The following is a 15158-nucleotide window of genomic DNA, read 5'->3' as shown; positions in this document are numbered from 1 at the left end:
CTCGGAGAAAGACAAATACCATACGATTTCACTTATCTGTGGAATTTAAGAAAAAAACAAACAAACAAAGAAGAAAAAAAAAAGGAGGGAGAGAGACAAACCAGGAAACAGACTCTTAATTATAGAGAACAAACTGGTGGTTACCAGAGGGGAGGTGGATGGGAGAATGGGTGAAATTTGTGATGGGGATTGAAGAGTACACTTATCATGACGAGCACTGAGTAATGTACAGAATTGTTGAATTACTATATTGTACACCTGAAATAATATAACATGTATGTTAACTACACTGGAATTGAAACTTAAAAAATTTAAATTAAAAAAACAAAATTGGGCTTCCTCCAAGCTTTCTAACATGTATCTGTCAAATAAATCTATTTTTAAACATATCAGTTATAAAGCAAAATAAAAGATGCCCTGAAGATAGCTGTAGTGCTCACCATCAATTTGTAGGTTTTCTGACAGCTTTGTAAGTTCCTCTTCTGTGAGCTCAATTCCCAGTTTTTTTAGAGTGTTTTCCAGGTCATTTGCACGAACCTTCCCCCCTTAGGAAAGAGATAATGTAGGACTATGAATATAATATGAAAAAAAGCATATTATACCAAAATTTTGCATGCGTATCAACATTCTATTTATTTTTTTTAAACTCTTTTTTTTAAGATTTTATTTATTTATTCATGACAGACAGAGAGAGAGAGAGAGAGAAGCAGAGGGAGAAGCAGGCTCCCAAGGAGCAGGGAGCCCGATGCGGGACTTGATCCCAGGACCCTAGGATCATGACCTGAGCCGAAGGCAGACGCTTAACCATCTGAGCCACCCCGGTGCCCAACATTCTATTTATTTAATATGTTTTTTTAAGGTGAGGTGAAGAATGTGGTAATCATTTTGCAATATTTAAGAGTACCAAATCATCACACTGTATACTTTAAACCTACATGTTATATGTCAATTATGTATCCTATGGCCAACTAACTGAGGAAGAAAAAAAAAAAACTGAATCTGAGCCACTTTGGCTTCCTGTTGCTATGAGTCTACAAGTAAAGAAAGGGATGACTTTACTGGTTGGAGTGATTTATTCTGACCATCAGGGGAAACCAGGCTGCTGCTACTAGACAGTGGGGATAGAGATAAATATGTCTAGAATCTAGGACACCTGCTGATATCCCCTTGCCTTGTGATTAAAGTTAACTGTAAATTAAACAATCCAATCCAATACAGACAGGTCTGATAATGGCCCTTATCCTTCAGGAACAAAATTTAGGATCACCTACCAGGTAAGGAGGTAGGAGCAGCTGAAGTGCTTGGTTAGAGAAAGAGCAGTATGAAATGGCAGTGGGAAAAGAAAGATAAATACTAGCTACAACAACATGACCAGTTGCTAACGAACTGCACAAGATTGTAACAGTTATGAGTATTTCTATATATATTTTTAAAAGATTTTATTGATTTATTTGACAGAGAGAGACACAGAGAGAGAGGGAACACAAGAAGGGGAGTGGGAGAGGGAGAAGCAGGCCTCCGGCTGAGCAGGGAGCCCGATGAAGGGCTCAAACCCAGGACCCCAGGACCATGACCTGAGCCGAAGGCAGATGCTTAACGACTGAGCCACCTAGGCGCCTCTATATTTTTTGATATAGATATATTTGTGAATATTTTAACCAATTCTTTTCTTTTAATCTCCTCCCCCATTTCCCTGCATCTACATAAAATTTGTGAACAGTAGTTAGCCTTATATATCCTTGTTTAAGTTATAGGATGTCAAGGAAGAATGTGAGTCAATTAGAAAATAAACATAAGCTAGAGGTGGATAGAGGGATAGCTGGGATTTTGTAACATCTTCTGAGAAGAGAGTGAGCATAGTTTTGGTTATATGAGAAATTGTTATTATTATTAGAAATATAAGAGAGGCTAAAAGATGTATATATGGATGCCAAGGGGAAGATGATGGTAGACTGTTAACTGTGTCAAACTGGCTAAGCTGGAATTATATTTCTAGGACTTCCCTTCCCTATAGAGTTCTGGCCTGCCCCAGAAAATGTTGCATGAGATTTGGAAGGCACAAGTAGAGCAGCTGCTCCTACACTCTAAAGGTCAGTGTCAGGGGGGTCCCTGGGTGGCTTAGTCCGTTAAGCGTCTGACTTCTTGATTTCGGCTCAGGTCATGATCTCAGGGTTGTGAGATCGAGCCTAACCTTCCCTGCCTCTCCCTCTGCTCCCCCACCTCCAACCCTGCTCTGGCTCACACACGCACTCTCTCTCTCTCTCTCAAAAAAAAAAAAAAAATTACAAAAAAAAAAAAAGGTCAGTGTTGGGTTCCAGGTGCCATTACAGCCCATGATATTGTTCTTAATCTTCTGGACTGCCTTGTTGGCATGGGGTGGAAGCTAGTCTTGGCTAAGCACATGTATATCTCCTTGGAGACAGATGCCAGTTTCTTTTCCAGGTCACTTACATTCTTAAGGGTGAGGGAAATAAGATTCCGGTTTGTCCTCATGGGTTCTCATTTTTTCTCATTCTCCCCAACTCTGTCACCAGTTTTTCCTCCTGAGTGCTGGCCTTACTGACTACAGTGATGGCAGGACGTTAGGCCCACAACCAAAAGCGGGGGCAACAGCTTTCAGAGATTTCTTCACCAGCTCTCACAATTGCATAAAATCTAATCCTTACAATAAATCTTATTCCATGTCACTCATAGTGATTTTGCTTCCCTAATCAAGCCCTAATGGATATAATAGTCATAAATTCTATTAAACTAAAACAGAACAAAAAAGAAAAATGTATTTTGTGTCTTTGTATATTACCTTTCAACAAAGTCAAAATCCCAAATAGATTTGTCCAAGTATACAAAGTCAAGAAAATAGTTAAAATTAGAGCTTGTCTTAGTAACAAGCCTATATAACAAAACAAATTAAGCGGATTAAGCAATTGGAACTGCAGACAACCAATATAATACTTGTATGCAATAAATAGGGGCTATAAATATATTTTTTTGCCTGAGTTTCTATATTAGCTATCCATAGAGTTGACCAGATCCCTTGAATAAAGCTAACCCTTCACTTCACTTACACTGTGACTTCCTAGGTTTGATTGATTTTTGTGGGGTAGGGGTGTACAAAGTTGAAAAAAATGCAAGAGTATATGGAATTTCCTACAAGATAAAATATATGCTGTTATCAGTTAAAATGTGGATAGACTGAAAGAATCATAAATATGGAATGATATCAAAGTGAGGAGCCAGGATTCATAATTCAATGTTGTGAAGTTGGGGAATGTCAGACAATATGACTTTTAACTGGGTTTCTTACTTACCTTTGAGAGATTTCACAGCCTTCAGCAACCCATTTTGATATACCTTTCCAGCAGCTGTAAGAAAATCCATATTTCATTTAATGGTGAAACTAACATGGAATCACAAAAATGGCATGAATTAAATAATTTCAGAAATAACATTTTAAGAAGACTTGTCTCTAATTTTTAGTTTATTTCATCTTATATAGCAAAGTTTGAAATAGAAACTTCTCTCATGGTGACAAATATTCCTATTCCTGAGGGAGTCTACTTGCTCAAACATGAGTATAGCTTCCTTTTTTTTCTTTCAATTTTTAAAATTTAAATTCAACGTAGTTAACATACAGTGTTATTAGTTTCAGGGGTAGAGTTTAGTGATTCATCAGTTGCATATAACTCCCAGTGCTCATTACATCATGTACCCTCCTTAATGCCCATCACCCAGTTACCCGATACCCCCGACCCACTGCCCCTCCAGCAACCCTCAGTTTGTTTCTTATAGTTAAGAGTGTCTTATGGTTTGCCTTCCCCTGTTTTTATCTTATCTTATTTTTCCTTCCCTTCCCCTACATCCATCTATTTTGTTTCTTAAATTCCACATATGAGTGAAATCATATAGAACTCCCCTTTCTTTTTATTTCTGCTTTCTATCTTTATTTTTTTCTTCATGGATCTCCAATCTCTCTCTCTCTCTTTTTTTCTCTTCTCATGATATAAACAAATTAGTGGCTTGACAGGTAACAACATGTTTAGTTGTTAATGTCAACTCTTGTCTGAAGGGTTACTTCCATTATAAATTCTAAGACATATAACTTAGAACTTAATTTAATATTTTTTCTTTTGCATTTTTGGAGGAAAATAAACAGAAACAAAGTTGGAGATATTTACACAGACTCACAAAAGACCATGGCACCTCTATGATAGCTCACCATCAACTGGCAGTGTTTTCAGCAGCTTCTCTTTTTCCTTATCTGTGAGCTTAATCCCCAGGCTTCCCAGGAAATTTTTCAAGTCACTAGAATCAATCTTCTCACCTTTCAAGAGAGGAGATGGTACATGTATGAGCTTTAGGTACTCTCATATTATCCCAAGTTATAAAATATGCTCTCTGCAGCTTAATGATATCTCAGTTTCAAGATGAAGAGTTAGGCAAAGATATTCCCAATTGTAGAACCATTGAGCATGACTTATGGTATTTATAAAATACCATGTTTAATATAAATTAAAAAGAGTTTTTCTAAAGTCGGGAAAGACAACTTCCAGAATAAAATCTGATGAGTGAATTAAGGTCATGCAGATTCTTATCTAAATTATTCTTCAAAAAAATTTGATTGTTTTGGTGAGAATTATTGATGATTTCAGTGAATACATTATCTCCATCACTTCTAAGGTTTACCATATACATTTCTAGGTGATGTTCAGTTAAACATTTGTGACATGAAGCATATTACTTACACAAGCAACAGAAAACTTAGGATTTAAAGTTGACATATAGTCTTGTATTCTATTGCAGAAGCCTTTCTAATGCCAATCCAAGGGGCCTTAGAAGCATGTATTTAATAATGAAACATCAGAATTTAATAAGATACTAGAAATGCCACTGGGAAAAAAAACGAATATAAAAGACTGAAACCCTAGATTTACCTTAACTTCTCATTTACCTGTAAAATTAACTTTCACTTCATTCATTGGTCTTTTTAGTGAAATTCTCCTATCAACTGTAGGAGAAAATCAAACTCACACTGAGATTAAAAAAGACTCACAAAATACTGTGAAAGACAACATGGGAGTAAAGATAATAAATCCTCACTTACTTTGTGCCAGGCACTATCTTAAATGCCTTACATATGGTTACTTAATTAATACTTACTGAATAATATTTTTCTAGGCTATTGATTTATTCAGTTTTTATTATCTTCCTTAATATTAGAAAGAAAAGCTTAAATATAAAAATATACCATTTCAATAATATAAATTTTACTTAAAGTTCTATAATATTTCAAACCCCTATGTGTTAGTAATGGGAAGAAATTCAGAAGTACCATCATTTAAGTTGCCTGCATTTTTCTGTTCAAAATGTGGAAGAGTGTTTTCTAGTGACCATAATATGGGTAAAGAACATAAAAGACATACATACAAAGTGCAATGTTTTCATGTTGGTTTTGGTAACTGCGTGCTTTTATGCTGGTTACATGCTTTGCCCATATTTATAGCTTCTTGATTACTATCAGGGTAGATTACCATTCCTAAGGCCCCTTTCCCTTGGACCACTGGCTATGGTTCTTATACTTAAGCTCTCCCAGCATGTAACTATGGTATCTGAAAACTTGCTCACCATCAGCAGGGAGATTTTTAGTCAGAACCTTAAGTTCCTTATCTGAGATCTTGATTCCCATATTATCCAGTATAGCATCCAAGTCGTTGACATTGACTTTCCCATCTAAGGAAAGAGACAGTCCATGGAGATAATTATATAACTCTAAAAAAGAGGTTCTTAAACCTTTTAGAGACACATATCCTGTTATGAATTTCATGAACCAAATGTCTGTGTTCACAAAGATTGTGTATAATTTCAGGGGGGTTATGTATTCTTCAAAGCCTATTCACAGACACCCCCCCCAGTAGTAGGGTTAATAATGCTTGTTGTAAAGTGTGAAAAAAAACCCATCAATTTTAGAACAAGAGACTAAGGACCTTATGTCTATAGAGAAACTCAACTATGACATTAGAATTAAGGTCACTTCTCTTGAGACTTGTCTTGGGGACCAGACTATAAAACACAAAGTTTTAAACAGCACCTGAATAAATGCTAAGTGAATTCTAGTCCTGGAGGGAAACATGTTTTACTTCTGAACAATATTTTGTTATTTGTTCAGAAGTAAAGTAGAAACAATATTTAATTTGATGACCGAACTCCCAGTTTAGTATTTATCAGCAGCTGATTAAATTCCCTGAGTCAGTGCTAATCTTTTCTGTTACATTTTGCTATGCAGACTTGAAATCTGATATTTGTTTTCTTGAAAAGTTTGGGAAAATCTTGAGAAAGTGCAAGACTTTCTTCCTAGATGTGAAGTAAAATGTTGGCAGCTAAAGTGAAGCTTGATCTTCAGTGGGAACATAAATTTACAATCAGTGTATATGAGAGATAGCAGCATACACTAATATCTTGGAAACAGCGTAAAAGCAAAGATGTCATATTTGTCTGCACTTTCATTAGGCTGCTCACATACCTTTTAGAGACTTCACAACTTCTAGCAACCTGTTTTGAAAGATCTTGTCATCATCTATAAGAAAAGGGAGAATTTAAGTCACAGAGAAATGTGGAAAATCACTAGGGTACTCCTGGATAAACGGCTTTTCAAGAGTTTTCACTAGAAATTTTCTCTTATAATAAAATCTGAGAGAAAATTGGGTGAAATTTAGCACATCAAGCATTCTACAACACACACACCTCTTTTCTTCTCCCCATTTCTGCTTTATTCACTTCTAAACAATCCTTTTCCTCTTTCCACAAATCCCAGATTAAGCCTTTTTTTTTTTCATGTTTGATAATAACACTCATCATTATGGAAATGCTGTTTCCCAATCTAAAAGTAAAACTGTAGATAGGGATTCATTTCAGGTATAAATGGACATTCTAAAAAAAATTTTTTTTTGAGATGGACTTTCCATCCTGGAACTGAGGAAATGGAGATAATTTTAGAGATTCTCACAGACACAGAAATCTAAAGTCCCTTTTTGGTTACAACAGTATTTAAAACGTTTACCCTTAGAAAGAAGATGTTTCATCAGGTCCAAGCATTCTTTATCTTTGAGCTCTATCCCCATGTTTTCCAGAACAGTTTTCACATCATTGAGATCAGCCTTTTCTCCTTAATAAAAACATTAAAATGATGACATCCATGGAATTTAAGTACAATCAAATGATTGCAAATAATAAAACTAAATTTTGATGCCCATACAAAATGAGTATGAGCTGGGGAAAGTGAGGGTCGCTGAGCTCTGACCAAATACACAGAGGTAATGTCAGTCACAGAAACATAATTGGTTTTCTAAAGGCTAATAAGAGAGGGTAATCTCACTGGTATCCATGATAATGTACCTACAGGATTTCCAACTATGGAGAACATAATTAACCAAGGGCCCCATCTTCTGCTTTGAAATTAATCTGTGTTTTTTTGTACTAAGTCCATACCTACCATTGGCACTGATCAAGGGCTGGGTGCAGCTCCTAAGGGAGCCCTCTTCCTGTGGGATATGGGATGATGACTTTAACCAGAGATTTTTTTTTTTACAGATTTTATTTATTTATTTGAGGGAGAGGGAGAGAGAGACAGAGCACGAGCAGGGTGGAGGAGCAGAGGGAGGGGGCGAAGCAGACACCCCGCTGAGCAGGGAGCCTGACGCAGGGCTGGATCCCAGGACCCTGAGATCATGACCTGAGCCGAAGGCAGATACTTAACTGACTGAGCCACCCAGGTGCCCCTGACCAGAGGATTCTTTTTTTTTTTTTTTTTTAAAGATTTTATTTATTCATTTAAGACACAGAGATACAGAAAGAGAGAGAGAGAGAGAGCAGGAGCAGGGAGAGAGGCAGAGGGAGAGGGAGAAGCAGGCGTCCCGCTGATCCAGGAGCCCGATGTGGGGCTCGATCCCGGGACCCCGGGATCATGACCTGAGCCGAAGGCAGACGGTTAACCGACTGAGCCACCCAGGCGCCCCTGACCAGAGGATTCTTGAAAGCAGTATTGCCAGACCTTCCTCAGACTACATGGCAATCTAGGATGCTTCCACCCAAACTTTTCTTCCTCTTTCCTTCACTTGGTGTCATATTTGCATTGCAGTCTGACAGCCTCCCAGTGTTTTCACTTTCCCTCCTTATTTTCTATTGGGCAGGCATTTCCTGTAATAATGTCCTTCACATTTAATCCTCCTTCTTGGAAGGCTTGGACTAACATACTCAAAATGACAATGACAAGAAATGGGTATTATATATCTTTTTTGTTAATTAGTAAACTGCAAACAGTGTATCCTGATCATTCTACTGACATGAAGAACATATCATCTCTTCTTTAAGTGATTACCAGGGTCTTTTCCAAAGATCATTTCACCTTTTATTATAGATTTTGGCTGTCTTAAAATAAGGAAAATGAAGTGTATTAGTGGAAAACACATCAGAAAATATTCTGGGCTACTGGGTATGAAAACATTAAACAAATAGGAGGTAAAGATGATAGAATTAGCATAGCAATTAAGGCATGAAGAAAAATAGTTACTATAAAAATTAGGATCCTATGTTTACATTAACTTTTCACTCACCTGTAACAGCTTTCACTCCATCCATCACTTTACTCAGATCAACTTTTCCACTAGCTATGAAAAGGGATAATTGAGACATGTAATCAATGTAACGAGCTCCAAAAACATATATAAAGGACTTATGTTGATGGAAAATTCCAGATAAGTTTCATTAATATCATAATTTTACCCAAACTTTCATTAAGTCCCTGAATTTCAGGGATTTAAGCTCATCTACAGGGATTTAAGCTGATCGACATATTTGCAAAAAGATGTCTTGGATATCGGAGTTTGCACAAAGAAAAAGGTACAATACCAAAGGATCATTGGTATTGGTTAGCTATCTGGTAATCCTTCAGGTGTTGCCATGAACCATGAGTGCCACAGCTCATATAGGAATCACTAATGCAAACTAGGGTGTTAAATGATTGCATCCTGGAGTGTGTAGTGCATGAGCAAGTTAAAACATCAGACTTTAACTTAAAGGAAAGGGGAATGCATAGAAAGAGCCTTCTACATGGAAGGGAGTCTGAGAAATGTAAACAAAACAAAACAAAACAAAACACCAAAAACCTAGGCACAATATATACAATGTATAGATAAGCAACGTATGGAGAACCATAGTCAGTTCAGCATGAAGAATGAAGTACGGATTTGGAAGAGGAAAGTTCATATAAGAGAGGCAGGTTGGACTCAGATTATTGAGGGATTTGTAAGCTATTTTAAGAAGCTTAGCCTTTATCTAGGGGGCTAATAGAATCATAGTGAGGTTATAAGTTCAGGAATGATATGGACCAATTTGCATTTTAACATTCTTTAATTTTAAATTATAATTACTTTTATTATTACAAAATTACATTAGTATTGAAATAAAGATAGGGTGATGTCATCAACATGGTGACATAGGTTGTTCCCAACTTCAGTCCCCCTCACAAAAAGATCATCTTACCAGTATCCATAGACAAGACACCATTATGAAAATCCCAGAATATGGTGGTGAGGCTGAAGCACCTCCTTGAACTACAGGGACTGAGAAGGACTGCCTTAGAAGGGTAAGAGAATTGGCTACACTCTAACTGTACTCCTCCTCTCTGAGGCTGATACAATGCTGCACTGAGAGGGCTTCCCAGAGCTATAGTTTCTCTGGTGGGAGAAAGAGAGCCCAAGGCATTCATCTAGCTCCTCCAGAGCTGTGGGTTGCTTCCTGGAAGGCCCACTTGGGTCTTGTCCCATAGGTATTGTGGGAGGAATCCATGGGACTTGACCATTGGAGATCAGATTGAGATGGGGAAAAGGAGCATGGCTTATAGCAACCAGCACTTGGATCTTAGGCAGACTCTGTTTTTCCTAGCAGCAGTGCCTGAGTAGATATCCTAGACAGCAGGTTTGCCCATCTGCACAGCAAAGCTGGTGGCCCCTCTTGCCAGGGAACTGTGCCTGATTTGGGTCCCCAGCCAATAAGCCATCCTGGCCTTGGTGCCTGTTCTGCCACCTCACCCAGGTGAGGAAACAAGTTCACGGCTCCTGCCTACTGCTGAGGGTAGCCCTCTGTCCCGCCTGACCAGGAAACCTATTGAGAGCATTCCAGAGACTGTCCCTCTTGCAGCAGTGCCTGAGTGAAGAGCCCAGGCATTGGCTCTGTCCATCTGCAGACAAACCCACATCTAACATCATACTCAATAGTGAAAGGTTGAAACACTTTTCTCTAAAATCAGGAATAAGACAAGGGTGCTTATGCTCACCACTTCTATTCAACATAGTACTGTAATTCTTAGCCAGAACAATTAGGTAAGAAAAAGAAATAAAAAGCATCAGAACCAGAAAGAAAGAGTAAAATTGTCTCTATTTGCAGATGACATTATTTTATATACAGAAAATCCTGAAGACTCAACCAAAAAAAAAAAAAAAAACCACCAAAACAAAACCTGTTAGATTTAATCAATGAATTCAGTAAAGATGTAGGATACAAAATCAACATACAAAAATCAGTGGTGTTTCCAAAAACAGACACATAGATTCAATGGAACAGAATAGAGAGCCCAGAAATGGACCCTCAACTCTATGGTCAACTAATCTTTGACAAAGCAGGAAAGAATGTCCAATGGCAAAAAGACAGTCTCTTCAACAAAAGGTGTTAGGAAAATTGGACAGCCACATGCAGAAGAATGAAACTGGACCATTTCCTTACACCACACACAAAAATAGACTCAAAGTGGATGAAAGACCTAAATGTGAGACAGGAATCCATCAAAATCCTTGAAGAGAACACAGGCAGCAACTTCTTTGACCTCAGCTGCAGCAACTTCTTCCTAGAAACATCACCAAAGGCAAGGGAAGCAAGGGCAAAAATGAACTATTGGGACTTCATCAAGATAAAAAGCTTTTACACAGCAAAGGAAACAGTCAACAAAACCAAAAGACAACTGACAGAATGGGAGAAGATATTTGCAAATGACATATCAGATAAAGGGCTAGTATCCAAAATCTATAAAGAACTTATCAAACTCAACACCCAAAGAACAAATAAAACAATCAAGAAATGGGCAGAAGACATGAACAGACATTTCTGCAAAGAAGACATCCAAGTGGCCAACAGACATGTGAAAAACTGCTAAACATCACTTGGCATCAGGGAAATATAAGTCAAAACCACAATGAGATACCACCTCACACCAGTCAGAATGGCTAAAATTAACAAGTCAGGAAACGACAGATGTTGGCGAGGATGCGGAGAAAGGGGAACCCTCCTACACTATTGGTGAGAATGCAAGCTGGTACAGCCACTCTGGAAACAGTTTGGAGGTTCCTCAAAAAGTTGAAAATAGAGCTAGCCTACAACCCAGCAATTGCACTACTGTGTATTTACCCCAGAGATACAAATGTCGTGATCCGAAGGGGCACATGCACCCCAATGTTTATAGCAGCAATGTCCACAATAGCCAAACTATGGAAAGAACTTAGATGTCCTAGATGGATAAAGAAGAGGTGGTATATGTGTACACACACACACACGCGCGCGCGCACACACACACACACACACACACACACACACAATGGAATACTATGCAGCCATCAAAAATGAAATCTTGCCATTTGCAATGATGTGGATGGAACTAGAGGGTATTATTCTAAGCAAAATAAGTAAATCAGAGAAAGACAAGTATCGTATGATCTCACTGATATGAGGAATCTGAGAAACAAGTCAGAGGATCATAGGGGAAGAAAGGGAAAAATGAAATAAGATGAAACCAGAGAGGGAGACAAACCATAAGAGACTCTTAATCTCAGGAAACAAACTGAGGGTTGCTGGAGTGGAGGGGGGTGGGAGGGATGGGGTGGCTGGGTGATGGACATTGGGGAGGGTATATGCTATGGTTGGTGCTGTGAATTGTGTAAGACTGATAAATCACAGACATGTACCCCTGAAAAAAATAATACATTATGTTAATAAAAAAGAGTTAAAAAAAAGAAGCACATATATAGGCATACCTCAGAGATATTATGGATTTGGTTCCACGGCATGACAGTAAAGCAAATATCTCAATAAAGCAAGTCAAATGAAAAAAAAATCAGTGGTGTTTCTATACACTAATAATGAATTATCAGGAAAAGAAGTAAAGAAAACCATCTCATTTACAATAGCATCACAAACAATAAAGTGCTTAGGAATAAATTTGGAAGAGACACCCAATAAATGGAAATATATCCTGAGTTCATAGATTGGAATAATTAATACTGCTAAAATGTCCTTACTAAGCCAAAGTCTTCTATAAATTCAATGCAATTCACATTGGGATTCCAATGGCATTTTTTACAGATATATAAAACATAATCCTAAAATTCATTTGGAACCACAAAAGCCAAACCAATCCTCAGAAGAAGAACAAGGCTGGAGGATCACACTTTTTTTTATTTCAAACTATATTACAAATCTATAGTAATCAAAACAGTATAGTATTGGCATAAAACACACACACTTAGACCAATGAAAGAAAATTAAGGGCCTAGATACAAATATTAGACAAGGGAGCCAAGAATACTCAATGGAGAAAAGAAAGTGTCTTCATTAAATGGTTCTGGGAAAATTGGATATTCACATGCCAAAGAATGAGATTAGACTCCTGTCTTAGACCATTTACAAAAATTAACTCAAAATGAATTAAAGACTTAAATGTAAGACCTGAAATCATAAAACTCCCAAGGGAAACAGACAAAAAGCTCTTTGATGTTGGTCTTGGCAATGATTTTTTGGATGTGACACCTAAAGCACAAGCAACAACATAAAAAATAAGCAAGTGAGACTACATCAGCCTGAAAAGCTTCTCTTCACAGCAAAAGAAACAATCAACAAAGTAAAAAGGCAACCTACAGAATGGAAGAAAATATTTACAAACCATATATATCTGGTAAGAAGTTAATATCCAAACTATATAGGGAACTGATATGCCTCAATAGCAAAGAAATAAAATAATACAATTTAAAAATGGGTGAAGGACCTGAAAAGACATTTTTCCAAAGAAGATATTCAAATAGCCAACAAGTCCATGAGAAAGTGGTTCATCCTCACTAATCATCAGGTAGATGCAAATCAAAACCACAATGAGGTATCACCTCACACCTGTTAGAATGGCTAGTATCAAAAAGACAAGAGATAACAAATACTGGCAAGGATGTGGGGAAAAGGGAACCCTTGTGCACTGTTGTGCACTGTTGGTGAAAGTGAAAATTGGTGCAGCCAATGTGAAGAGTACGAAGGTTCCTCAAAAAATTAAAATAGAACTACCATATGATCCAGCAATTACACTTCTGTGTATATATCCAAAGTAAACAAAATCACTATCTTGAAGAGATATCTGCATCCCCACTCCATTGTAGCATAATTCACGATAGCAAAGACATGGAAACAACCTAAGCATCTATTCAGTGGATGAATGGATAAAGAAAATGTTGTGTATATATACAATGGAATATTATTCAGTTATAAAAAAGAAGAAAATCAACCATTTGCAATAATATGGATAGACCTTGGGGGCTAAGTGAAATAAATCAGACAGAGAAAGGCAAATACTGTATGATCTCCTTTATATGTTTAATCTAAAAGAACACAAACTCATGGAGTTTTTTCTCTTTTCTTGCTTCTGGGTAACTGTGTTATTTAAGAAAGTCTCCCTCAACCTAATGTTACAAAATATTCCAATTTTTCCTAATATTTTTATTTATTTATATTTCATATTTAGAGCTTCAATTCACATAGAAAGTATTTTTGTTTATTGTAAGGTAAGGTGATTTCTAATTTTTTTCTTTTAGACAGATAGCCAATACTATTTTAAAATCATTCTTTAATATATATCACGATAGCCATTATACTGGGATCTATTTTTTTAACGATTTTGTTGAGTCTACTTATTTATCTATTACTTGCCAAAGAAATTTTGTTTTGATTATAGTAATTTTATAGTAAGTGCTAATATATGGTAAGGCAAATCTCCATTCTAGTTTTCTTTTTTCATAATTTTCTTGGCTATAGTTGGGGATTTCTTCTTTCATTTGTTCTTTTTTTAAATTTAATTTTATTGAATTATGTTAGTCACCATACATCATTAGTTTTTGATGTAGTGATCCATGATTCATTGTTTTCATATAACACTCAGTGTTCCAGGCAGTACATGCTCTCCTTAATACCCAACACTGGGCTAACCCATTCCCCCACCCGCCTCCCCTCTAAAACCCTCAATTTGTTTTTCAGAGTCCATAGTCTCTCATGGTTCATTTCTCCCTCCGATTTCCCCCCCTTCATTTTTCCCTTCCTTCTCCTAATGTCTTCCACACTATTCCTTATGTTCCACAAATAAGTGAAACCATATGATAATTGACTTTCTCTGCTTGACTTATTTCACTTAGCATAATCTCCTCCAGTCCCATCCATGTTGATGTAAAAGTTGGGTATTCATCCTTTCTGTTGGCTGAGTAATATTCCATTGTATATATGGACCACATCTTCTTTATCCACTCATCTGTTGAAGGGCATCTTGGCTCTTTCCACAGTTTGGCTATTGTGGACATTGCTGCTATGAACATTGGAGTGCATATGGCTCTCCTTTTCACTACATCTGTGTCTTTGATGTAAATACCCAGTAGTGCAATTGCTGGGTCATAGGGTAGCTCTATTTTTAATTTTTTGAGGTACCTCCACAGTTTTCCAAAGTGGCTGTACCAACTTGCATTCCCACCAACAGTGTAAGAGGGTTCCCCTTTCTCCACAACTTCTCCAATATTTGTTGTTTCTTGCCTTGTCAATTTTTGCCATTCTAACTGGTGTAAGGTGGTATCTCAATGTGGCTTTGATTTGGATTTCCCTGATGGCTAATGATGATGAATCCCGGTATGGACCTTCAACTCTATGGTCAAATAATCTTCGACAAAGCAGGAAAACATATGCAATGGAAAAAAGACAGTCTCTTCAATAAATGGTGAGGGGAAAATTGGACAGCTATATACACAAGAATGAAACTCGACCATTCTTTAACATCATACACAAAGATAAACTCAAAATGGATGAAAGACCTCAATGTG

General features: G+C 37.1%; 1 protein-coding gene across 2 annotated transcripts in view; it reads right to left on the bottom strand.

Moving 5' to 3' along the window:
- Positions 1-15158, bottom strand: part of EFCAB13 (EF-hand calcium binding domain 13) — a 314516-nt gene that overhangs the window by 37525 nt on the left and 261833 nt on the right. For both annotated transcript variants that reach the window (XR_003515406.2, XM_027568521.2), the window contains exons 65-71: positions 8607-8660; positions 7055-7159; positions 6518-6571; positions 5623-5727; positions 4217-4321; positions 3309-3362; positions 441-545 (exon numbers count right to left, since the gene is read on the bottom strand). Coding sequence is in view for 1 of the 2 variants with exons in the window: in XM_027568521.2 (XP_027424322.2) it covers positions 441-545; positions 3309-3362; positions 4217-4321; positions 5623-5727; positions 6518-6571; positions 7055-7159; positions 8607-8660 (582 nt within the window). In the remaining variant the exon portion in view is untranslated. The remainder of the gene's footprint in view (positions 1-440; positions 546-3308; positions 3363-4216; positions 4322-5622; positions 5728-6517; positions 6572-7054; positions 7160-8606; positions 8661-15158) is intronic.

Source organism: Zalophus californianus, chromosome 16 (genome assembly GCF_009762305.2).
Source record: "Zalophus californianus isolate mZalCal1 chromosome 16, mZalCal1.pri.v2, whole genome shotgun sequence".
Classification (NCBI taxonomy): domain Eukaryota; kingdom Metazoa; phylum Chordata; class Mammalia; order Carnivora; family Otariidae; genus Zalophus; species Zalophus californianus.
This window is presented reverse-complemented; position numbering and strand designations above follow the sequence as displayed.